At 45.6% G+C, this 26,060-nt stretch overlaps 1 protein-coding gene across 2 annotated transcripts in view; it reads left to right on the forward strand.

Annotated features, from left to right (window-relative positions):
- The window catches only part of znf609a (zinc finger protein 609a), a 47,077-nt gene that overhangs the window by 17,816 nt on the left and 3,201 nt on the right, over positions 1 to 26,060 (forward strand). The window contains exons 2-6 of one of the 2 annotated variants that reach the window (XM_080474934.1): positions 6,654 to 7,505; positions 18,909 to 19,137; positions 20,169 to 20,256; positions 22,583 to 24,734; positions 24,823 to 25,213. In XM_080474934.1, the coding sequence (XP_080331060.1) occupies positions 6,774 to 7,505; positions 18,909 to 19,137; positions 20,169 to 20,256; positions 22,583 to 24,734; positions 24,823 to 25,213 (3,592 nt within the window). In that variant the 5' untranslated portion in view covers positions 6,654 to 6,773. Of the gene's footprint in view, positions 1 to 6,653; positions 7,506 to 18,908; positions 19,138 to 20,168; positions 20,257 to 22,582; positions 24,741 to 24,822; positions 25,214 to 26,060 lie in introns of both variants that reach the window. The other variant, XM_080474933.1, reaches the window with a different exon arrangement.

Below are 26,060 nucleotides of genomic sequence, written 5' to 3' on the forward strand. Positions count from 1 at the left end.
GTAAGGGCGCATTCACACCAGCACTGTTTGATCTGAACCAGAGTCTCTTTCAGGGAAAGTCTGCTTGTGTGGAAGCTCCCCGGGATTCTGATCCGGATCAAAGAAGGGAAACTGCGCTCCACCTGAAAATGTGCATCTCGAGGTGCTTTCACACCAGGATGCGGGGAGTGTCGGAAAATATGTTGTGCGCAGATTTAGTGAGGAAGAATTGGTGAGGAAGGCGCTCATTGGTATATGGGGGTGAAGAATAGGGATGGCTACCAGATTCTGTACTTTTATAGGTTACCGACCCAATTCCCTCAGTACTACTGATTACCGATTCATGTCAAATCTAACGGTATCATTTTTCGGTACCTAAACGCATCTGGTGGCTGTGAGGGAGTGGACACATGAGCGTAACGACGTCAGTAGCTGCAGCAGTGAATGGAGCAAGCATGGCGGAGAGAAAGCACTCACAAGTACGACTCTATTTCAAAATGTGACGCAGATTATGCTCGCTGCAATATTTGTGATGCGAAGTGCGAGGCCAGCGGCAGGATTATATAATCCGATGAAGCCCCTGGTTCAACACATTTTTCTCAAGGCTGAAGAGGTTGCTCATTTGTTTAAAACTCTTTTGCCCTCCATGGAGCCTCATCACACAATGTTTCCAGAGGGGAAGTGAATAGGACGTGGAGCTGGGTTTTAATTTGTACATTATTAAGAAAAAACACTGTGTAGTTGTAGTTTAGGGTTTTCATGTTGAAGAAATGTGTGAAATAACTGCAGTGCTACAATACAAGCAGTTGAATGTTGTATTCAATATATTTGTTAAAGTTTACATATTGAGAAAGGAATGTTAATTTGACTTCTTTTGCTATTTTATTATTAAGCAAATCAACATTTATTCACACTCGTGGCCGTTTTCTCTACTAGGACCGACTCTGCGAAACTCCGCTGTGGTAAAAACTTCTGCTCACGCACCAGTGCCAAACACGGTGACCTCTGTAGTGGCACGACTCCCAGTTCTTAAAGTCCATATTGGTAATTTTATAGTTGAGTTTCTCTCCTAATAGCATCCAATTCATCATCTGTCTATACCAGGGGCATTCAATTAAAATGTTCAGAGGTCCAGCTGGACAAAATTTCTTAATGCAACGGTCCGGACGATCAGAATGTCTAACCATTTACGTTTTATAATACACATTTAGTGTGATGTATAGTTAAGCGTACTCCGCTTTCCTCCCACAGTTCAAAACGTGCACGTGAGGTTAATTGGTGACACTAAAATGCTCGGTGTGAGTGTGAGTGTGTGGTTGTCGGTGTGTTTGCTCTGTAATAGACTGGCGACCTGTCCAGGTGTATCCTGTGCTCATCCACAGGGAACTGGGATCGGCTCCAGTGTCCTGCGGAGGGATGGATATATGTTTAAGGAGCCTCGTAGTTCTATCAACATCTGCATGTCATCAACAGCTGATTGTCAAAAGAAATGAATTCAGTGCAATTCAAAGACATATTGACAACATTTATTATCATATAACATGGAAGTGAAAGTATAGGTATGCCTGCTGATATACATGATGTGAAATACAGTGCTAGACACGGTTTATCAGTAATCGGATTACTTTTTCAAGGTAACTGTAGCAACACTGTGCAATCCACACTGCATGGCGGGGGAGGGGCGAGCCCCACTAATGCACCATCGCTGTAAATCAGGAGAAAACACAGCCTGAAGCAGCAACGGGAGACCAAAAACCAGGAAATAAAATCCTGGCAGAAAGTTGAAGCGTCGGATGTTACAAACTCTTTCTGGGCCACATCTGCTTGGAGAGCCACCATCAGCGCCAGGAGAGGCCCAGCATTTACCCATTTTAAAGTTCTGTGGGATTTTCTTTTAAGAAGCCCCCGACATCTGTGATGAGGAATGACTCTGAACGAACGTGGTGATCTGTAGTCCAAAGCTGAAGCTGTCAAAACGGTTGCTGAAGTTGGAAATCAGCAACCAAACATAACTAAATAAATGTATACCTCAGTGAATGTAAATGTGTGAAGGATCCTGGTGGACTGGTCCTACTGGACTATCAGACTACTGAATCTCTGTGATCTCACTTCTGATTTGACTGGGTTCGTCTGTTCAAAAGCTTTATGTTTTGACTCATAATGCTGTTTTAAAGTGACATTTAATAAGAGCAAATGAGACTTGTTTGAGACTGACTTCTTTCTTTGGAGGGGGTCATCTGCTCTCAGTTTTCCCTCAACTTCCCCTCTCTCATCCATTTTTTCCTCTCCTCTATTCTGTCTCTTTCTCTCACTTTGCTCGTTGTCTCTGCCCCTAAAACACACAGATTTGATTGGCTGCCTAGTTTCACGTGTGCCGGCTTAACTCGCATCCAATTGGTCTGTGTTTCCTCATCCACTAAACGACAGCCATGAAACCCAATTATTATAAAATGTATTTCTGTGAGTAGGCCTGTCGCGATAATCAATAAAATCAATAAAAAGATAATCACCTGGCACCCCTGAGTGCAGCATGAGAGCCCCGTGAGGAGGAGAGGGAGGGCGAGGGAGAGAGAGAGAGAGAGAGAGAGAGAGAGAGGTTGTTTTGATTGTCTTTTTTCATAATACAATTCCATTTTTAAATATTCATAAGAAATAAAAGTAGATTTATCTTTAAAAGGGTATACATTATTATACCATTATTAATATATTAGTGGAAAAATGGTATAAAAACGGCAATATTATTGTTTATCGCAGTAATTTGTGGGACAATTTATCGTCCAGCTAAATTTGTTATCGTGACAGGCCTATATGTGAGAGCCTTATATATATTTTTTAAACACTGAATACATAAATGTGTGCATATTTAAGACAAACGATTTTAGAGTATCATAAGTCTAAATGTATTCTTCATAATAACGTTCTATTGTAACCTCACAGCTTTGATTGTTGTAAATATTACTACTGTAATGTGTGTGTATTCAATCCTTATTTAATTAACAGTCTTTTGCTTCATTATGTACCTTTTATCTTCTCTTTGTTTGATGTTTAAGCAATATTACAAATAAAAAGAATAAACGGCTGTCACACAAGTCATTTCCCCGCTGGGATAAATAAAGGACTTCTGATGTTGACATTGAAGCTGTTATGACTGACTCCGGGTCATAACACGTAGGGAGACCACACCAGAATTAACGTGCTGAAAAACAGGATTTAGTTCACAAATAAGATACGATGTGGGGTCATGAGTATGTTAATATCAGTAGTGAAGGCAGGTGATGTCTGGTGGGTGAAATGAAGCTCCAACTCGAGAGTGCATGCTCGAAGTGGTGGCGAGGCAGACGTTGACAGGCTCAGCGGGAGCGTGCAGAGAGCGAGAGCAAGCCCATGGGAAGGCCCGACTTTTATAGGCGCTCAGCAGCAGGTAGGCGGGGCGAACCTGGATCCAGGTGCAGGACCTAGCACAGAGGAGAAGCAGCGGCAGGACATCAAATAATGACCCATACAGGCCTGTCCCGTAACGAAGCGAACCAATAATAAATCAAACAGTTCTTACCTTTAATGAGACTTCTGGCGCTGCATGGTTTTGCTGATGGCTTGGTAGTCTAGTAACTAGACTACCAAGCCACTAGACTCTATGTGATACGTGGTGAGGTTAAGCTCCATGCAGGCGTTGAGGCTTCCACCCGTTAACCGTGATCGTAGGTTGGTTTTGATGCGTTTCAGATGCGAGAAGGACTGCTCACAGGCATATGTAGAGCCAAACCTTGTCGATACAGCAGTACTCACACGCTGCAGTGTGTGGTAAGTGACAGGAAGTCCGTTCTAAGTTTTGACAATCGGCTGGTCTTCTGCTTGAAGTTTTTTTTTTTTTTTTTCTGTCCAACTGTTTGCTGGCCAGCTCTGCTCGCTGTCGTGCAACTTTTTCCAAATCTTCATTCAGTGATTGGAACTTATTCACCCACATGTCTGAGGCCCTCAGGTCAGCAACTTCTACCTCAAAATCTCTGATTGAGACATCAGGGATGTAACTCAGGTCGGCTTTGTCCACTGCACACTCGTGTGGATGAGTGATGAACTGAAGAAGACGAGTGCGCTCACGGAATTGTCCGAAGCGTGCTTTAAAAGACTCAAAATGTTGAGCCGGGACATTTGCTGTGCATGTATCTTTAAATTCGTTCAGTCTTTCAAAGTGTAGTAAACTCCCCGTGTCAATATCCCTGATAAAGAGTTCCAGCCTGTTTTCAAAAGCAAACACTGCTTGTTGAAGGGATAACACTGGATTTCCATTGCCTTGCTCTTTCACATTGAGCTGGTTCAGATGTTCAGTGATGCCGGACGCCTTTCATTTCAAGAAAAGTACAGCTTTTACTCGGGCAAAGCGACTGAGCACCGTCCCTATCCACAACCATCACACATCACTGTGCAAAAGCACACCGGGATAATTATTCCCAACTTCCTCCAGCAGTGATATTAACTGGCGATTAGCTTGTGCAACAATAAAGTTAACCACCTGAATGACTAGCGACGTGACCTCACCCAGATGTGCGCCACACGTTTGCGCACAAGGCGCCTCATGATGTAGGACGCGATGGAAACTGAGGGTGGGTCTCTCTTCATGTCCACGAAGCAGCGCTACAAATCCTCTGTTTTTCCCCACCACACACGGAGCACCATCACTACACACTGAAATCAGTTTATCCATCGGTAGATTTTTTTTCTTTAGCAAACTCTATTTGAATAAATCCTCTCCTCTTGTTGAACCTTTCATCGGCAAAACAGCGAGACTCTCCTCACGCAGCGGATCACCAGTAGCATACCTTGCAATCACACTGAACTGGGATGAATGACTTGCGCCTGTGGACTCGTCCAAAGCGAGAGAAAAGCATCGTGCTGCATTTCTGTCCTTCACTTGTTTCCTCCACTTGATTTGCCATCACGGTGGTACGACCATGAACCCTTCTTGCCGACAGAGGCATATCTCTTATTCGCTTAATGATCTTGTCTTTATCCGAGAAGTTGTCAAAAAAGTTCCGTGGCCACATCAAGCATGAGTGTTTTGGCGTACTCCCCGTCTGTGAATGGTTTTCCGTTCCTCACTATTGCTAAAGAATAAACAAATAGTCCAAACCTTTAGAACTCATTATTTCAGTGTTATTCCAAGTCAAGCAGTTCAAGTTCAAGTCTAAAACATCAATTATTGACTCACTTTATGATGTAAGGAAATTATTACAGTTTTAGGTGAAAAATATTTTTGTCTGCCCCATAAAGTAATATTAAAAGTTTTTACGTTTTTGGCTCAGCGTCTTATTACATTTTTGAGTTGTTTTTGGGTTTTGTTACTTTTTTTTTTTTTTTTTCAATTACATTTCGGGCTCAGCACTTTAGTTACATTATCAGCCAGTTATTACATTTCAGGTTTTATTACATTATATTTGATAACAATTTGGGTCGTTGTTCCGTTTTGGGTTGTTGGCTCTAAGAGGGCGGTGTAGTACGAAGTAGTAAATTATCCCGAGATTGTATGACAACGTGCAAATATTATTGGTGGATTTCACTAAATAAAGTAGTCTTACATGTGACTGTTTCTAAAAAATAGGGTTTCTGGGTTGGTTTTAAAGGCCAAAATTGAGTGTGTATCCACTTCTCCAGGTTCAATACACCACTGAACATAAGTACATGATTATTAATGAAACTGTGAGATAGTCTGTACTTTTTTATTAAGTCTTGAGAAGAACGAAGACTGTCTTTGGATGATAAGCAGGTTACTTAGACTGTTCAGCAGGAATGTTTTAAGAAAACGGTTAATTGTGTTGATATGTTATATTGAGTTTTATATGTACATATATGTGGGTGTATGTAAATATTTGTAATCTTAAGTTGTTTGAGTTTTTTTTTTTTTGCTTTTTATTTATTTGGTTTTGGTTATACTTAATTTGTTTACATTTGTCACGGTACAGGTCGTTTTGGCCTCAGAGTTTTATTCAAAATGAAATGAACACAAATAAATAACAACCATTTGATTTTCCTTTTTTTATTAGTCAAACACTAGTTGAAAGATTATTTGTTACAAAATGATGCGATAGGGGCAGCACTAAAGTTTTGTGGCTATGCTGTACATTGTGTTTAGATTTGTCTGGGAAATGTCCCCGCTGCAAAGAAAGTACCATTAGTGAACATTGGGAACCAATTTGCGCTGACTATCAAATATGCTTTGAAATGGGCATTACATTTTGTTAAAAGTAGTCTTAAAAAGGTCTTAAAAAGGTCTTAAACTTAATTTGTGGATGGAGCCAGTAGCATTTATATTTCTGTAAGGCATGTTTAACTCAGATCATGCAGCCCCAGTCTCAATTCCACTTTTGGCAGTAGCCATCTTCTCTTGGTGCGGTGATGTAGTTGTCGGAGCATCAGACCAGGTCCCAGCAGGTTGCAGGTTACGTTCTCCACGTGGCGAAGGGGTGATCTGGGTTTTGTCCACCAGCGAGACAGTTTGCCACATTTCCCTTCTGCGAGGAAGGGTGTTGTGTGGTTTTATTTCTTCTGTTAATAAAATCATAGATATGGCTTGTCGCTCTGTCAGCAAATGGTTTTTTTTATGGCACCGGCTGCTCTTTCACAAAACTGTTGGCAGTTACCGTTGTTTTGTTCTAATTCTGAGTTTGTTCTCTGTACAGGTGGCGATGTGGGGAGCAGGGAGGACAGGTGGGGTCCAGCCCTGAGGAGGCGTCCTGCGGCAGGGAGGAGCACGGCCCTCCTGTGGCCCTCCTGCGGCGCTCCGGGACGCTCCTACTAAGATGTCCCTCAGCAGCGGCCCTGCAGGCGGGAAAGGTGTGGACTCCAACGCGGTGGACACGTATGACAGCGGTGATGAGTGGGATATAGGTGTTGGCAATCTGATCATTGACCTAGACGCCGACTTAGAGAAGGACAAACTCGAGATGTCAAGCTGCAAGGAGGGAGGAACGATGGCTGCGCCTCCCAGCGCTGTGGCTGCTTTACCTGACAACATCAAGTTTGTTAGTCCTGTAGCCACCGCACAGGGCAAAGAGAGCAAATCCAAATCCAAGCGAAGTAAAAACTCTAAGGAGAGTGTTAAGGCCCTCGTCTCAGATGGATCTAAAAAGGAGGTTCAGTGTCGGCCCCCTGTGGACCTGCCCCCACAGAACCCCAACTCAACCCCAATGAAGGGGACGGACAAGTCTAGTAAACCTTCCCGAATACTCCCGCCAGTAAAAAAGGACAAAGACGGGATTTCTGGGAAATCGAAAAAGGATAAAATTGAGATTGTGGCCCCAGGAGCAGTGAACAATGAGAAAGAGACTGGGGCTCCAATCCTGCCTTCAGGGGCCCCTCGCAGCAGCCCGTTTGAGGGCCAGCAAAACCCGGATTTAACCTCAATGGAGCAGCTTGGGAATATGGCACTTGACTCGACAGGAATTAGCCAGGCTGTAACCATGACAACAGAGCTGGAGGAGGTGAACAGCTCCGACTGTCGAAACCTGAACAAAGTTGTCAGCGGGGAAAAGGTACGTGAGAAGATCATTGACCTGAACCTATAGATTTGAGATCAGATTTGTCTGGAGTTGATGAGTTTTTGATTTTTCTTTGAGTGAGGACGCACTTGTAGTGCTCCAGTGTGATGAGCATCACTTTCATATGTATTTTAACAGTTTTTGTTTTGATCCAACTTCCTCAGCCGACCCTAACCTCTGCTGATGAAACGGTGAAAAAAAGCTCAGCAGGGTAATGATGTGAAAGCAACATGGAGCTGGTTTGAAATTGATTTGATTGCTGAAAAGAGGCATAAATTAGGGATGGGGCTGATCCGATCCAGTATCGGTATCGGGTTCCGATACCAACGTAAATCATTGATCAGAAATTTCCGATCCAGCCTGCGGAGATTTCTGATCCATGAAGCCTCGTCTGCTTTACTGTTACTGAAATGACTCCACAAGTGTTTCCCTGCCGCTGCTCTGCTCGCTGGCTGCAAACTGTGGACTGGATTTCCTAAAGGGAGGCGGGTCTCAATGAGACGAGGAGTAAAGAGTTAGGAAATCCATTCCACGGGTTGCAGCCAGCGTGGAGGCCAGGGAAGCAGCACTGTGGCTTTCCAAGTTTTCAGGACAACATGTTCACAGTTTGGACATATTTTACGCTCAAAACACCGAAAAGCAACGTGCAATGTTTGGTTTGCAAAGCCGTTGTACAGCGACGCGCCCGCTCTGCAGTCACCGTTTCAAAACGCCAGCTTGTCGAGGAGAACAGCGCTGACCGCTGCATCAAAACAACGAAAAGCAGCTCCTCCACACTGTAGCAGGCGATTCACGCCTCCATGAAGCTGCGTCCTACCCCACGCAAAACTCTGTGGAAATAGTCCCAATTGTTTGAGCTGCGTTGCGAAAGAATTTCTCCAGGGATTAAGAGCTCTGGTATTGGAATAGTGTCGGTGTCTGCAGATATCCAAATTCAGGCATTGGGATCGGATCGCAAGTGAAAAAATGTGGATTGGTGTTTCCCTCGTTTGGATATTGAGATTTACCTTTTAAAACTGAATATGAAAATGTTGCTTACCTCACTTTGTTTCTCATACCAAATAAATACACCTCATGTTGATGCTTATCAGACAACAAACTAAAAAGTTGGGCAAGATGAGCAAAAGAATCATTCAGGCCAGGGATCTCACTCTCAGAGCTCATTGGAGGGAGAGTGAATGTAGTGTTTGAGTAGTGCAAAAAACCCACAAATAAGCGTCTTAATATCACAAAATGAACTATTTTTATTTTAAATGGAATGAATGCAATAACTGCATACTTTTCCTAATTCTTCAATATCTGATGGAATCCTTTCAATAAAAAGGTGATATTTTCAGGACATGTGACATCACTTAGGCTCTGATTTCCCTGATATTCATGAGTAAGAAAGAAGATGGGTAAATATAAATGGCATTAAATATGTCAGTAAACATTAAGAAAACTGAACAAACACGATCCAGTCACAGCTGGCGTAGGCCCGGGGCGAAAGAAAGAGCCCTGTCATTTGAAAGAACAAACATATTTTTAATGACAATTCATACTTTCTGCGTCAGCAGGGTACACGTTGGTCCATGTGACACAAGTATTGTCATCCACCCCACTGCACGAGGGCCTGCGTGGATCCCTCTGGTCCACCGCGCACAGCCCAATTCCTGTGACTGCATGCTCCAGAGCAACGAACAACAGCTTTCCTCACATTTGTAAGGTCTTGTACAGGCAGCACGTTTAACACGTTTCACCTGTTTCCAAGAAATTTTGGTCGACATATGCACCACGTCAAATCACACAGAAATGTCGCCGACACCCATACTCAACAGGAAGTCCGCCATTTTGCGTCATGCGTGAAACACAATCCTTCTAGGTCAGGGGGTCGGCGGCCCGCGGCTCCGGAGCCAAATGCGTTTCTTTCGTCCCTCTGCTGAGCCTTTGTCCCACTGCAGTACGTGGCGCAGCCACCACAGAGAGTGTTGTTAAAATGTAGGACAGTAGTAATCGCAACAGTAGTCACGAGACCCAACACAGAAGCCGGGACCGTAGCAGATTACCTCCCAGGGATCACAGGAGACATGGAGGCCACTCGGATCACAAACGCCATCACAGGGACCGTCGCAAACAGAGAGACAAGACACTGGACAGAGACAAAGACAGACGCCAGAGACACTAAGACGACAATGACAGGACACGTGTGGATGCACGCAACAGAATAAAAGATATAGATGGAGAAACTGATTATTACAGTGGCTTGTAAAAGTATTCACACCTCTTGAACATGTGTTGGGGTTCAGTGGGAAACGGGTCCAAATGGCTGATTGGGTGTTGAAGGTTGCCGATCCCTGTCCTAGGAGGTAAGTCCTAGAGACCTCAAATTTGGCCAGCATATACAACAGGCCTTCCTGATGAAAACATGTCAAAATGCAACCATAAAGGGCGTGGCCATGGCACGCCAACGGATGTCTGATGGTTCGCCATGAAACAGGAAGTGATGTGTAACTCTGCTCTACATGTTGTAATCTGCCTGTAACTTCCCGTGTCATCGCAGTGCGTCCATATGCTAATGTCCCTTCACAGTCATAGCACCACCTATAGGCAAGAGAACGTTTAAGGAATCATATATTCCATGGCCCCAAACTTTGTGATATCATCATTGAGATTGGTCGAGATATGAAGCACATCAGCACACACAAAAAAGTCATAACACCTGAACTCTAAACCCAACAGGAAGTGCTCCTTGACGTTAACTGTGAAATTCTCGTGTTGAACTCCACCGACAGGGGCGGTCCAGGAGACCTAGAATTTGGCCTGTATATACAACCGTCCTGTCCAATGAAACGGGTCTCAAAGTTCTTTGCAAAAAGGGCATGGCCATGGCAGCCTGACGAAAGTCCGATGGTTTGCCATGAAACAGGAAGTTTCATGGTAACTCTGCTGTACATACTGCAATAACCCTAAAACTTTACATGCTTGATGAAAGACCTCCCCTCATTAAATCCATATGCCAATGTCCAAAAACAGACATAGTGCCTCATGCTGGCAATAGCAAATTTTTTTTGACTGGTTGTTTTAAACATTTTTATGTGTTATTAACTACTTGACTGTAATAACCTTAAACGTGTGGGTGTAAAATATGTTGAGGATGACTCACAGTGAAAATTGTGATTATTCGTCAAAGGGCATGTCTGTGCAGCCCCCTCTCACACACAACACATCAAAATTCAGACACACAGGTCCTGCAGAGAGCTGCAGGCCCACACTGGAGCCCCACTGAGAAATCTGACACAGGGTCATTTACATAGCAACGGTGACTTGAGGTTTTCCTGAGGGGAGGCGGGGGAGGGGGGAGGGGGACACTCTACTGACAGGGGATCAGAAATTTGACATTTGGGGGATGTCAACAGAACACTTCCTTCTTCTCCTTTCTCTGCTGTATCAGTGGCTCCCTCTTCTCTCCATGCTCTAGTCTTTCTCGTCTCCTCGTCTCTCCATGCTCTAGTCTTTCCAGTCTCCTCTTCTCTCCATGCTCTAGTCTTTCTCGTCTCCTCTTCTCTCCATGCTCTAGTCTTTCTCATCTCCATCTTCTCTCCATGCTCTAGTCTTTCTCATCTCCATCTTCTCTCCATGCTCTAGTCTTTCTCGTCTCCTCTTCTCTCCATGCTCTAGTCTTTCCAGTCTCCTCTTCTCTCCATGCTCTAGTCTTTCCAGTCTCCTCTTCTCTCCATGCTCTAGTCTTTCTCGTCTCCTCTTCTCTCCATGCTCTAGTCTTTCCAGTCTCCTCTTCTCTCCATGCTCTAGTCTTTCCAGTCTCCTCTTCTCTCCATGCTCTAGTCTTTCTCGTCTCCTCTTCTCTCCATGCTCTAGTCTTTCCAGTCTCCTCTTCTCTCCATGCTCTAGTCTTTCTTGTCTCCTCTTCTCTCCATGCTCTAGTCTTTCCAGTCTCCTCTCCATGCTCTAGTCATTCTCGTCTCCTCTTCTCTCCATGCTCTAGTCTTTCCAGTCTCCTCTTCTCTCCATGCTCTAGTATTTCTCATCTCCATCTTCTCTCCATGCTCTAGTCTTTCTAGTCTCCTCTTCTCTCCATGCTCTAGTCTTTCTAGTCTCTTCTTCTCTCCATGCTCTTGTCTTTCTCATCTCCATCTTCTCTCCATGCTCTAGTCTTTCTAGTCTCCATCTTCTCTCCACGCTCTAGTTTTTCCAGTCTCCTCTTCTCTCCATGCTCTAGTCTTTCTCGTCTCCTCTTCTCTCCATGCTCTAGTCTTTCTCGTCTCCTCTTCTCTCCATGCTCTAGTCTTTCCAGTCTCCTCTTCTCTCCATGCTCTAGTCTTTCCAGTCTCCTCTTCTCTCCATGCTCTAGTCTTTCTCGTCTCCTCTTCTCTCCATGCTCTAGTCTTTCCAGTCTCCTCTTCTCTCCATGCTCTAGTCTTTCTTGTCTCCTCTTCTCTCCATGCTCTAGTCTTTCCAGTCTCCTCTCCATGCTCTAGTCATTCTCGTCTCCTCTTCTCTCCATGCTCTAGTCTTTCCAGTCTCCTCTTCTCTCCATGCTCTAGTATTTCTCATCTCCATCTTCTCTCCATGCTCTAGTCTTTCTAGTCTCCTCTTCTCTCCATGCTCTAGTCTTTCTAGTCTCTTCTTCTCTCCATGCTCTTGTCTTTCTCATCTCCATCTTCTCTCCATGCTCTAGTCTTTCTAGTCTCCATCTTCTCTCCACGCTCTAGTTTTTCCAGTCTCCTCTTCTCTCCATGCTCTAGTCTTTCTCGTCTCCTCTTCTCTCCATGCTCTAGTCTTTCTAGTCTCCTCTTCTCTCCATGCTCTAGTCTTTCCAGTCTCCTCTTCTCTCCATGCTCTAGTCTTTCTCGTCTCCTCTTCTCTCCATGCTCTAGTCTTTCTAGTCTCTTCTTCGCTCCATGCTCTAGTCTTTCTCATCTCCATCTTCTCTCCATGCTCTAGTCTTTCTAGTCTCCATCTTCTCTCCATGCTCTAGTTTTTCCAGTCTCCTCTTCTCTCCATGCTCTAGTCTTTCTCGTCTCCTCTTCTCTCCATGCTCTAGTCTTTCTCGTCTCCATCTTCTCTCCATGCTCTAGTCTTTCTAGTCTCCTCTTCTCTCCATGCTCTAGTCTTTCTAGTCTCTTCTTCTCTCCATGCTCTAGTCTTTCTCATCTCCATCTTCTCTCCATGCTCTAGTCTTTCTAGTCTCCATCTTCTCTCCATGCTCTAGTTTTTCCAGTCTCCTCTTCTCTCCATGCTCTAGTCTTTCTAGTCTCCTCTTCTCTCCATGCTCTAGTCTTTCCCTGTCTTGTCTCCTCTGCTTCACTTCTTTCCATCTATTAACAGAGATTAAAGCGACAACACATCTGTGAGCTTGGAAGGTTATGCAGGACATGATATTAACACATCATATTAACATTATCAGAATTTACCAGGATACAGCAAAATGGTGTTTCTTTCTTCTCTGCATTCTCTGACCTCTATACATTACTCTAGTTTTGTCGTCTCTTTGTCCTCCTCTCTTATGTGCATCTTTTTATGCTGCATGGTGGTTCCTTCTTGTCTCTTGTCTCCATGCACTATACTTTGCTTCTTCTCTTTCAAAAAAAAAAAAAAATCTGACTGCTTTTATTCTCTGAATTACATACATTGTTGTTATTCTACGGATTCAATTTTTTTTTTCTGTCCTCTTCTTCACCTCCTTCTACTTGAAAACAGCTCCGTTAAAGTGGTGCATTCTAATGCATTGTGGACTACTAAATACTACATTGTGGACTACTAAATACTACATTGTGTACTACTGAATACTACATTGTGATGAGATAAATTGCAGGACTAGTTGATACTGAACAAACCAAACACCAAATAATATGTTATGGAAGGAACATACGTACTTACTTAAAAGCACATAACTGACCCAATATAAAGACGAATACTATATATAGATCGTTTGCAACTGACGTCAGATTTCCCATGATCCTCTCCGATTCGCTTGGGTCCACCATCTTTTATGTATACAGCTGCATAAGAACATATCTTTGTATCGGATTCATGTGATTTTTTTCCCCCCAAATTTATCAAGGATTGAACATTCCAGATAAAGCCAGGTATCGCGGTAAGATAGAGGAGTGCGGTGGGGTTGACCCCTACAGCAATTTGTTAAACTTTGAGAACGACGTAGGCACGATGTCCGTGTAAATTAGTCCACAGCCTCTCGCCTCACAGCCAGAAGGTCCCAGTTAAAAATAAAAGGGTCCGAGTGCAAATCCCGGCAGGAGCCTTCCTTTGTGGAGTTTTCATGTTCTCTCTCCGTGTGTGCTGGTTCTCCTCCGGTACACCAGTTTACTCTGATAGTCAAGACAATCTGCACCGTGACTCCCTGAGCTACACCCCCAGGCCTCCACCACCTCCCCAGAGCACTACGCTGTGTGGCTACTGAAGAAGGTCCATTTAGTGAAGAAATTTCCCGTCGGAGGTCTAATGAGGAACTTTTAATAAATGAACTCTGCCGTCAATCTGTCCCGTGTAGTGAATGTCTGCTCCAACGAGCCGACAACGTAGACATATGCTCGTAGAGCCTAGACTATATGTGTAGAGCCGCCAGTCTACACCATATAGTAAACAATCTATTAGAGTATGTCTACTGTGTAGACATACTCAATCGAGTAGATGTCTACTACTGTATGTCTATGTATTAGATCATTCTGTGTTGAAAATCACTTTAAAAAAAAGCACCAACACTATATGAAACGAATCATTGTTGCGAGCAGAGTTGTTAGAACACCCGACAACTGCGCACGTAACTCCCATTTTGCGCCTTCCTTAAGTTACCAGTGTGTTGTAAATAAAATATGGCGGACAGTAGCGAACCAGAGAGGGTTATGGGAAATTCGTGACGTCAGTGCAAACGATCTATACATGAATATAATATCAACAAAGAGGTATACAAAATAAAATTTTACTTCAGAAGCCACATACGGTCCAGTTTCATCTTGAGCTGCTGGACTGGTAAAATAATGCTTTAATAACTGTTGAATTTACCCTTGAAAGTGTTTCTTTGTGGTGGCCACAGTGTACCGGATGTAGTTTGCAAGATCACACAATTAGTTCTAAAAATGACAACAATCTCAACATAAAGTTTAATTTTGATGAAACATTCTGCTGCAAAATACAGTGAAATGTAGAAAATATAAATCCTATAGAACCACCTTGCTTGGTGGTTTCTGGGGCTCATTGGAGCTTTTAGCGGCGGTTTTGGTCCGCGGGCCTCATGTTTGACAGAACTAAACTTCACAGCAGCACCGAGCTGCGGTTGGCCGTCCCTCATTAAGGTGTTAACAGTTAAAACCTCCGTGCTCGAATATTTACCTGCTCTTACCGGGTCACTCGTCCGGGGTTCTAAGGTACACATAAGTTAGACGGCTTTCTGCAAGGTGTGCGCTATTTTTTCAGCCGTCTTTTTCGAAGATTGACCGTCCAAATGACGTCTGGAGGCTCGCTGCATTAAAGTGTGCAGTGAAATGGAGCTGCTGCTAAATAAATTGGCGTTAGCAGCAAAACTACTGCCCGTGGTCAGTCTGTTCCACCAAGTCTGTGACAGGACTGTATGTGTTATCTATTTACGCCCGGCCGTCTGCTGCACAAACGCGTTCCAGCGCGCTAATGACTGTATAAGTCACATTTTAATCATGTTTAGCGTGTAGCCTCGCTACTGCGTGAGCCCCGAAGCTCCTTGGTATGCAGCATGTCCCGCGAATCGAACTTTCATGATGTACCTGAATGCATCACTCCGAGCTGTCGGCTCGTGCCGTTAAAAGCTGCAGTAAAAAAACTGGACCAACATGGTGGCTCGGACACAAACTTCCTCTGAAAACATTTGAAGTGAGAAATAAGCTGTGCAGTTGAGAAGTTGAAATACCTGCTGTGAGGGGCCGTTGCCTGCGGGTTCACCCAGCTCGGATCATGAAATGTCCTGAAGAAAATTTTTTTTCTGCTGCTGGCTGGTGTCAGCTACAGAACTTTCTTCCTGTTCTTTTAGGAGTATTCAGAGGTTTTTAGCCTGTGCCCTAATTTGCGGAGGTGTATACTGTTTTCCATGAACCCTGTTAACATCAATGAACAGCATAAAATAACTTTTTATTATGTAAAAGATACAGCTTAACATGCACCAATGCAGTTACAGTATATATGTGTGTGTGTGTGTGTGTGTGTATATATATATATATATATATATTAGTGCTGTCAAGTCTGATATGACATTAACTGTATAAGATGAATCTGGCTTCAATTCTCCACCTCAACATCTGCGCCATCAGTTTCCCCCATGTCCAAAATGTCCAAAGGTCCAAAGTTGGCGTACTGGTATGCACATTCTCCCGCAAAGTTTATTTTTTTTAGATCACAAATTGCGTGGGATGTGGTGTACGATTCTTTCAGGACCTGTTTTGTGTTCAAGCAACATTTCTCGTTGATGCCAAAGAGTTCCACCTGATGCAGTCTGTGACAGCTGGGCTGCAAAGAACAATAGATGCATTGATGTCGCAACTGTCTATTATAGTCCTCCAGGTTGCCAAATAAACCCATAATAACCTAAAACGGACCTCAGAACTTCCAGGAGCACCTATGTATGTGTGGTTGAGTTTTCAATTTACTGCAGTTAAAACGATTAGTAGGCTAATATGTTTACCTTAACGCTTGTTTTGGGGAATGTTTATAGATTTGGATGCGACGTCGTCAGAAGTGAAAAGTGAAACTGACGACGAGATGGCAGGATGTGCTGTTAGTCAGTTGGTCTCAAAAAAGAGCCGAGATGTCCAGTACGAGCTGCCTGGATGGAAGTACAGTCCTGCATATCAGCTGTGAGAGAATCACAGACAGCTTCAGGTTTCCATCCGTTAACACGACACCATATACGTTCCTGAGCATCCACACCATAACCGCCGTGTGGAAACTTAAATCTAAATCCCTCCAGTCAACTTATTTTCTTGAAATTCAAACAGCGGACAGTCACGCTGCTGCTGCTCTCAGAGACGATTCAGGACGGAGAGAATAAACTTTTACCAACGCAGTTCGAAGGCTGAAAACGAAGTGCGGCTCCGGACGAAGCCGTGACTTTGCCGGACATTTTCACAGAGTTGGCAGCAGGACAGTTAACTGAACCAAAAGCTGAATTTGGACAATCGGAGCAGATTCACATTACGATCAACCGACAACTTGTTACAGGCCTACAGGCAAATAGCTGAAAAGCCAGAGTCTCTTGAATGGAGCAGAGTTTCTGCTACACGCGACTGTATGTACACACTCCTGACGTGCGCACCGCCACTGCTGATTTATCAACTGATTAATCAAATGTTTCCCGTCTTTGCGCTGTAGAAAGTACTGTTGTATAATTTGGCTCTGTGGAGGCGTCATATCGGGTCAATTCACACACTGTGAATAAGAGAGAGGAGAGGCTCCGTCTCTTTTCATAAACTAAAGTTAGATTATTTCTTTGTGTGACGGACACGTCATATAATAAGACATCATTGTAACTATTAGAATTGTGTTATATGGTGTAACACTTCACCTTCTAACGTGATGACTTATTTTGTAACGGGAGACTTATGTACACACTGCCTGTGTGAGTGAGAGTGAGTGGTTGGTGGTGGTCGGAGCAGCCGATGGTGCAGTTTGGCAGCCTCGCCTCCCGTCAGTCTGCCCCAGGGCAGCTGTGGCTGCATACGTAGCTCACCTCCACCGAGTATGGAGTGAATCAATAATGCAATGTAAAGCGTCCCTGAGTGTCTAGAAAAGCGCTTTATAAAAACAAATGCATTATTAATGCATAATTATTCTGTTTGTATGAGTAAACGGTGAGTAAACGGTGTGGACATCAGTGATTTTTAATTGGTGATGGTAATCCCTTATAGCCCGGGAACCTGCCAACTCTAGACAGTCATAACTGCCTTTTGAGAATCCTTATCATCACTGTGATAGTTTTCTCACCGATGATGCAGAGATCTGGGGTTCCATTCCCGGCCGAGACACCTTTTTTTTTTTTTTTGACCGGCTATACCCCGGTTGATGGAACGAAGAGCCGCACACTGACAGGCAAAGAGCATCATGTGCCTCGGCCACCTCGATACGGATGATCAGAAAGGAGAAGAAGAAAATTCTCCTTTGATCATTTCATCAGAAGTTGAGGCAGATGCACAGTTCAGGGAGAAGCTTTAAGAGAAGTCAAACATTCTGAACAAGCACTTTGCTGCAATATTTCAATCTCAAGACAAAACTCCCAAGTGAAAAGCTCAAATCTTCAACAACTCTGCATTCATACTTTTTTCCCCACACGAATTGTGGCTGAGCTGACGTAAATAACCAAACAGATTTCTCACATATAGGTTGGTGAGTTCGTTCCAGACTTTTTACATTGTGAACTTTTTCAATATAAGATTTTAACGTGCGAGCTCTGACTTCGTGATGCTGATGCACACCTTTGCCCAACTTCATGCTCGATGCAAACAGAATACGGGCGAAGGACAAAGCTTGATCTCAAGGAAACATGGAACTTTTATAGAGATGCGTGCCTTTATTGTCACCACCTTCAACTCTTAATTTAGTCTGGTGACTTTAGCAAATGTCTTGTAATTGATTGGTGTTTTTAAGGTGTGCGTGCGCCCAGATACCCCAGTTCCATCCACAATTTGAATGCATTTCTTTGAGGCTAATTACTGACTCTATATTGCCTGGAGCTATGAATGAGTGTGTGCATGTTGGTCTCTGTATCTGTGATGCAATGGTGACCTGTGGAAGGTCTGTCCTTCCGGAACCCATTGCTGGGATCAACTTCGTCATCATGCGGAATCACAGCAGTGTGGAAGGTGGATGGATCAGTGATCACCGATACAATGATTTCAACAAAGTTCTCCGATGTCTCTGGTTTCTGTCACTCCTTATCCATGGTTGAACTAACACTGTGATATGGCCAGCATATCAAACATCTGTTAATACGGTGGCGGAGCCGAGAAGTCACCGTACCCACAGCTGCTGGCTGCGCCCTGTATTATTTGGAGTTTTGTGAAACAAACAAATTGCTGCTCTCATATCGTGTCAGAAATATATGGTTGTGATATAATACTAATATGGTACAGCCAAAGATACCCAGATATGTTTAAACTCATGATGCTTTGTTCTTCTGAACTGATTAAAGCTGCAGTGAGGTCCAGATGTGTTTCCTGGTCCAGCAGCTGCTCTTCCAGAACCTTCTGTGCTTTTAGTCCATGATTCCCCTTCGTCATTTTCACAGTAACGGTTTCTCTGCTGTTGTCCTGTCTCTCACAAGTTTCTGAACTTGGGCTTGTTTCTATGGACCGACACACGGTCCTGTGTGTTTCTGCTGATAGTTTGAAAATGACCGTTCTCCTCTGCTCCTTCCCTCAGATGGACTCTCCAGTCTCCACCCCCGCGCCTCCTCCTCTCCACCTCCTCGGCCCCATCCTCAACAACAGTGACATCTCATCCCCCTGTGAGCAAATCATGGTCCGCACGCGCTCAGTGGCCGTCAACACGGCCGACGCTGTGTTGTCGACCGAGCCGGAGTGTCTGGGGCCCTGCGAGCCAGGCACCAGTGTCAACCTGGAGGGCATTGTGTGGCAGGAGACCGAGGACGGTGAGAACAACAGCCACTCTGTGGACGTAACAGACGGGGACACACCAGCACATGTTTTCCCAATTATTTCTTTCATAAACGGGGCCTGTTCTGTCCTGTTAGATCTCAGTGCTGCGTTTGATACTATTGATCAGTGGCGGCTGGCCAATAGAGGGCGCCAGGGCGCCGAACCCCCTCCGACCCAAAAGTTAGAATAAAATAAAAATCAATTTATCAACTATAATAATGTCCAATATATTTATGAAATCAGACTAATAATGGGACCTGAACTATATGTGCTTCATTTTCTATAGATAATCTTCAATAAAAGAGAGGATTTCTTGATTTTCTCTCCACAACGTGTGTGAGAGCAGTTTGAGTGCTTTGAAAAGCGCCCCGAGGAGGCGGGCTTTGCGCAACGTTTCACCAGTTACTGATCAACACCATAAGCGACTGACGTGAAATGAAACCGATCTGTGTTGTTTGAAGTCTGCGACTCGGGGCCCTTTTTTAAATCGCCCATCGCCAAACCTGCTGGCATGAAGTTGGTGCTGGTTTGTTCTCGCATGTTTCTATGAGATGTTGAGATGCAGTGATAAAGACAACAAGCAGCGAGTCCCTGATTATTAACTCTGTGTGCATTTAAAAAACCGAGAATGGAAAATGGTAAATTAGAAAAGAAGTGACAAACAGGAATGTGTTGAATATTGCAAACATGTCCAGGTTTATAAATGTTAATATATGCTCATATTTATTGATGACTGAAAATCTGAGAGCTTAAAATAGCACACACTTTATTTTGCAAGTCTTTTTGAGGTACAATTCTGAAACGCTTTCAAAGATGGATGGATATGCTGGTGGAAATCTGAGGTTGACTTCACTTTTCACTAAACTCACACGGCCGCGCAGTTGTTGGCACACTCGTTCTTCTTCTTCTCCTTCGTCTTCTCCTCCTCCTCCTCCACCTCCACCTCCAAAGCTAAATCCACACTATAAACATGGGATTTCAGCAACGTAAAGGTCACAACATCCTCCGCCGTATGTTTCTGCAGGGATGCTGGTCGTGAACGTCACCTGGAGGAACAAGACGTACGTGGGAACTCTGCTGGACTGTACAAGACATGACTGGGCCCCACCAAGGTAAATAAAGACCCCCCACACACACCGACGGAGGCTATCTGCACCACACATAGAGCAAAACCTACAACATGTGTGTTTTTGATTCAGGAGCCTTTGTCGTTTCACTCAATAACAAGACGCTAAGGCTTTTCCGTGTGGCGTTTCAATGTTCTCCGTGTGTCTGTTGGTGATTCTATGTCCTGCTCGCCTCGTCTCCAGTTCACACGGCTCTGTGCTGCTCGTAAGCTCAGATTGGCTGCACCCCCTGTCAATCTATCCAAACCATGAAATAATATTTTGATCAACGTCTTATTGTTGGATGTGTCTAATTGGCAGCCAGCTTTAAAAAGTGGTGGTAATCTTTGATTTTTAAGTGGCCAATTTACTCTTATCAAATGTAATAGATATAGATTCTGTGCAGGTTCTGGTTCTTGCATCACAAGCTGAAAGCTTCTTCTCAATTATCCTGTTATCTTCTGCTCTGTAGGACCAAAGTAGAAGGTTTTGAACCAAACCTGAACCTGCTGCACAAGATGTCCCCCTTGTGGGATAGTAAAGCGCGCTTCAACTTTACCCTGAACTTGACTGTTGCTAAATAAGAGGTTCACTTACTTCTTGTATGATATAAGTAGATATACGGTGGAGCCCTGTACGAGGGGGAATCGCCACAGACGTGACTTCATCAGCTCTTAACTGTATTAGAGGCCTTTAAATATTTGATTCTTGTTTTTTCCACTTGATGATTAAAGAGCTTATGACACCAAAACGTTTTTGAAATAAAGAAATACAAAATAAAAGTATTTTCATTATGAAACGTTTTTGTCATACTGCCGTCATCCGGAAGTAAAAAACTATGAAAAACGAGTGAAATCAAGTCACGATTCTCAACCGTGTCCAACCTGCTGTGACGTCACAGGAGTAACCGGTTACGGCAGCCAGGCTCGACGCACAGAAATCTTTTCTGACATTTCACACAGTTCAACGATAGATGAAGAGTTTTTTAAAGAAGAAGAGTATGAGAGAGCATTGGAGGTCAGATCGAAGATTTGGGGGGTATATTGACGATCAACCCAGCAACTACGGCACAGATTGAGACAATCTGAAGACGAGACGCCAACAACGATCGTCAAGGCAACGTGAATGTGTCCATATCAGTTCCAGTGGGAGACGACAGAATAAATACTGTAGAGCTGATGTGATGTGATGCCACGTGTTCCATTCACCATATCCTGAGTCCACAGTGAGTCCACAGTGAGTCCACAGTGAGTCCACATTGAGCCTCTCGCCTCACAGCCAGAAGGTCCCAGTTACAATCAAACAAACAAAAAGGTCCCGGTTGAAATCCCGGCAGGAGCCTTTCTGTGTGGAGTGTGTATGTTCTCTCCGTGTGTGTGCGGGGTTCTTCCGGTATTTCAGTTTTCTCCCACAGTCCAAAAAACCTGCACCGTGACTCCCTGAGCTACACCCCCGGCCTCCATCACCTCGTCTCGAGCGCCGCGATGTGTGGCTGCTGAAGACGGTCCGTTTGGTGAAGAAATTTCCTGTAGGAGGACTAATGAGGGACTAATAATAAATTCACTTTGTCGTCAATCTGTCCCATGTAGTGAATGTCTGATCCAACGCGCCTACCGCGTAGACATATGTTAATAGAGCCTGAACTATACGTGTAGAGCAGAGGTCTCCAACCCCGGTCCTCGAGGGCCCCTGTCCTGCATGTTTGAGTTCTCTCCCTGCTTCAGCATACCTGAATCCAATGATGATGTCATCACCAAGGTTGTGAAAAAGCCCAATAACGAGCCCTCATTGCAATCAGGTGTTGCAACTGGGAGGAGCTAAACCCTGCAGGACAGGGGCTCTCGAGGACCGAGACCTCTGGTGTAGAGCCTCCAGTCTACACGATATAGTGGACGATCTACTAGAGTATGTCTACAGTGTAAGACGTGCACAAGCTAGTAGAAATCTACTACAATATGTCTATGGATTAGATCCTTCTGTGTTGAAAATCCCTGCAAAAAAAGCACCAACACAATATGAAAATGCAGCATTCTCTGTGGGACCAAGAGAAAGCGTTCCTCCGACCACGTCACTTCCGCATTCCTTTCCGGGCCCTGACCTCCTAGAGAGGGTTTACTTTTTCAACAATGCAAAATTCGCAAAAGGGTAAATGTGTCAACATTCCAGGAGGCATCTGATGAAGGCAATTATGCCTTTCAATGTTATATTTGATGGCAAAAAGAACTAAATCCACATGGAATATGGTGTCACAAGCTCTTTAAGTTGTTGTTTATGTTTGTTGTTAATGAATTAAATACAGATCCTCGCCTCTAAATCCTTTTTGTGTTTGCAGGTTCTGTGAGTCTCCCAGTAGCGACGTGGAGATGCGGAGTGGCCGCGGACGAGGTAAGAGGATGCGTCCGAGTGGCAACACGCCGCTGAACGACAACAGCAACTCCTCGGACAACAAAGGTGGCAACAGCAGCAAGACGCGAGGCGCAGCCTCCAACAGCAAAGGCCGACGAGGCAGCCAGACGGCCAGCTATACAGAGGACGTAAAGGCCAGCCCGTCCTCAGCCAAGAGGAAGACCAAGCCTGCCTCCGACATGGAGCCCACCTCCAGCTCCGAGGACACCAAAGCCTCCAAGCGCATGAGAACAAATTCAACCGGTACCGGGGCCCCAGGTCCCGGAGGAAAGACGGACCCCCATCCCCCTCCACAGCTGGATCGGACCTGCCCCTCCCCCGTGCTCATCGATTGCCCCCATCCCAACTGCAACAAAAAGTACAAGCATATCAATGGACTTAAGTACCACCAGGCTCGTGCCCACAATGACCACGATGTTCGTTTGGACCAGGACGGGGACAGTGAATACGGAGATGAACTCAGCCTCCATCTCGACCCCAACTACTGCAACGGTGCTGCCATCTCCCCCGCCCGCTCCACTACGCCCAAGGGTCGCGGTTTCGATGCCCCCTCTCCCTCACCGGGCAAGTTGGCATCTAAGGGAAAGAAGAAGTCCTTGGAGGCTGACCCCGAGGTCACGGACGGCGGTGAGGAGGGAGCGTGTCTGACCGATGAGGCCAGCAATGATGGGATGGAGGACAGAAAGGCCAAGAAATCGGGGTCTGGGGGCAAATCTGACAAACTGGCACAGAAAAGCTTGAAACCGGCCCGTCCCGGGACCCACGCCACGCCCGGAGTCCCCTCACCTCACTCCCTGCAGGTATCCTCCCCGGCACTGGGCTCAGTGGTGCAGTCTGTACCCAAGAGCCCCCAGCTGAAGAGCATCCAATCCAAAAACCCTCCACTCAGTGACCCCGCCTCCAGCCCCACCCTGGCCAAGGAGAAGAAAAAGAAAGACAAGAAGAAGAGGGAAGGCGGGAAGGAAGGGGACAGTCCCAAGGCCATTGCCAAGGCGGGGAGGCCAGAAGAGGGTAAGAGCCCCTACTCTGAGTTATCAGACGCTTTGCTCAATGGCTCCACGGAAGCTCACCAGAGCAGGTTAGCCAGCATTAAAGCAGAAGCAGACAAAGTGTACAGCTTCTCAGACAATGCACCAAGCCCATCCATTGGCGTGGCCAGCAGGATGGAGGGAGGCCCTCTCCACCTCAACCAGAATGGAGCTGACAACACGTCGGTCAAGACCAGTAGCCCCGCCTACTCAGACATTTCTGATGCGGGGGAGGACGGTGAGGGCAAATCCGAGGTGGTGAAGGTCAAGACGGAGCCTGACCAGGGACCACGAGAAGGAGCGAAAAAGGCATTGTTCCCCCCTCAGGCTCCCAGTAAGGAATCTCCGTACTACCCCAACTATGACTCTTACTACTCCCCCAGCTTCCCCAACCCCAGCCCCGGTGTAGCACCCGCAGCAGCGCCCCACATAGAGGGAGCGCAGGTGAAGGTGAAGAAGGAGGAGGAGCTGGAGATGGGCGAGGAGTGTAAAGTGAAGATTGAGCCTCAGGAGGAGAGGAAGGCGGAACAAGGTCCTCAGCAGCCATCAGTCATCCAGCAGCGCTCCAATATGTACTCCCAGCCTCTGTATTACAATCAGTACTACATGCCCCCCTACTCGTACTCCCCGGACCAGGCCTACCACGCCCACTTGTTGGCCTCCAACCCTGCATACCGCCAGCAGTATGAAGAGAGGCAGCGGCAGGCCGACAAGAAGGCGGAGGGCAAAGAGAGAGAGTCTGTGGGGAAAGAGGAATGGAAGCAGAAAGCGAGTGTACCACCCACTCTGTCCAGAGCCCCCAGCCTCACCGACCTGGGGGCAAAGGGAGGGCTGAACCCAGCCAAGCCTAAAGAGCCCTCAGCAGCCTCAGAGCAGACCAAGTCAGTCATCATGGCAAAGGGAGAGGACGCTAAGGCCCCAACCACCTCGCACCCCGAGGGTCTGAAGATCAAGCTGAGTGAAGCCGGGCATCATGGGAAGGAGGAGGTGAAGCCGGGGCTGGATTCAGGTCGGCCAGCAGGTGTAGACCCGACCATGTGGTACCGACGGGTAACTGTGTGTTTATCTCAACTGTTTGTCTGTGTGCATGTGTGTACGGTCTTAGTGGGGTTTCTACTCTACTTTTCTTCTGCCGCAGGAGGCGGACTCGCGCCTATGGCCCTACGTCTACCCCAGCAAGTACTCCGAGGTCCCCAAACTACAGGAGGAGGACCGGTGGAAGGACGAGAGGGAGCGGGAACAGGACAAGAAAGGAAAGGAGGACAGGCCGCGGCCAAAGGAGAGCCTCCAGAAAGAAGAGGCGAAGGAGATGGCCGAGAGCCGCATGCAGCACCAGCAGCCGCCGCCGGAGGAGCACAGAGGGGGAGGGAAGGAGTCGCGCCCCCCCCACATGCAGTTCTCCTCGTCTCTGGGCCAGCACCAGGGCTACATGCCCTACATGCACGGCCCTTACGCCTACAGCCAGGGCTACGAGTCGGGCCACCCGGGCTACAGAGGCATCCCTTCTGTCATGATGCAGAATTATCCAGGTACGAGAAACGTCCTTGTTTCAGTTACCGACAGAAACATCTCAGACACAAAGCTGAAGCCTGTACCAGGGGAAATCTTAAAATACTCGTAGTATTTATAGTGATATTAAACTGGATCTGCTGCAACACCACAGCCTGAGCATGAGTGGATTCATGTTCTCGTTCAGAAACCTCCAGCTCCAGTAGTTTTAGTGTTTCTGATGTGACGAGAGCGCGGCAAGTGCTGGTCATAGTAGGAAGTAATAGTAAGTAAGTCATAGTAGTTCCTGCTGGGGAGCAGCTCAGGGTTCTCCGATGGTTCTGATCAGTTGTGTATTTCCCCCCTGGGATTGAGAAAGTACTTCATTTCTGTATTCTTTTCTGTTCTGAACAACATATCCTCCAATCCTAAGGTTGGTTGCAATCGCCATTGTTGTGAATGTGAGTGAAAATGTTGCTATAAAGGTTGTATGCACACGACTGGGAGCAGGACTGAGTGTCTTCCTCAGGTACATGACGTAAATGGACACAAATGGACACAAGCGGGACAACCTAACAGCAGCTGTGAGAACTGAATCAGATGAGACCAGTTAATGTGAAAAACACAGGAAGGAACAACACACCATTCTGACAGTGAATCAATCCCATAATGCTTTGCACTTTGGCTGTTTATGACCTCTGAACATGACCTGAAAGTGTATTCATGATCTCGACTAATCGAGCATGTTACTGCTGAAACGTTCTCCTTGTTGTGAGTCTGATCAGGAACAGACCGTCTGTGTGGCTGCTCATCAAATATATTCATACTTGTCATACAATATATTGATACTTTCAGACAGTATACACTACACCAGTGTAATTCCTGTGG

This window comes from Lipophrys pholis (genome assembly GCF_963383615.2).
Source record: "Lipophrys pholis genome assembly, chromosome: 11".
Classification (NCBI taxonomy): domain Eukaryota; kingdom Metazoa; phylum Chordata; class Actinopteri; order Blenniiformes; family Blenniidae; genus Lipophrys; species Lipophrys pholis.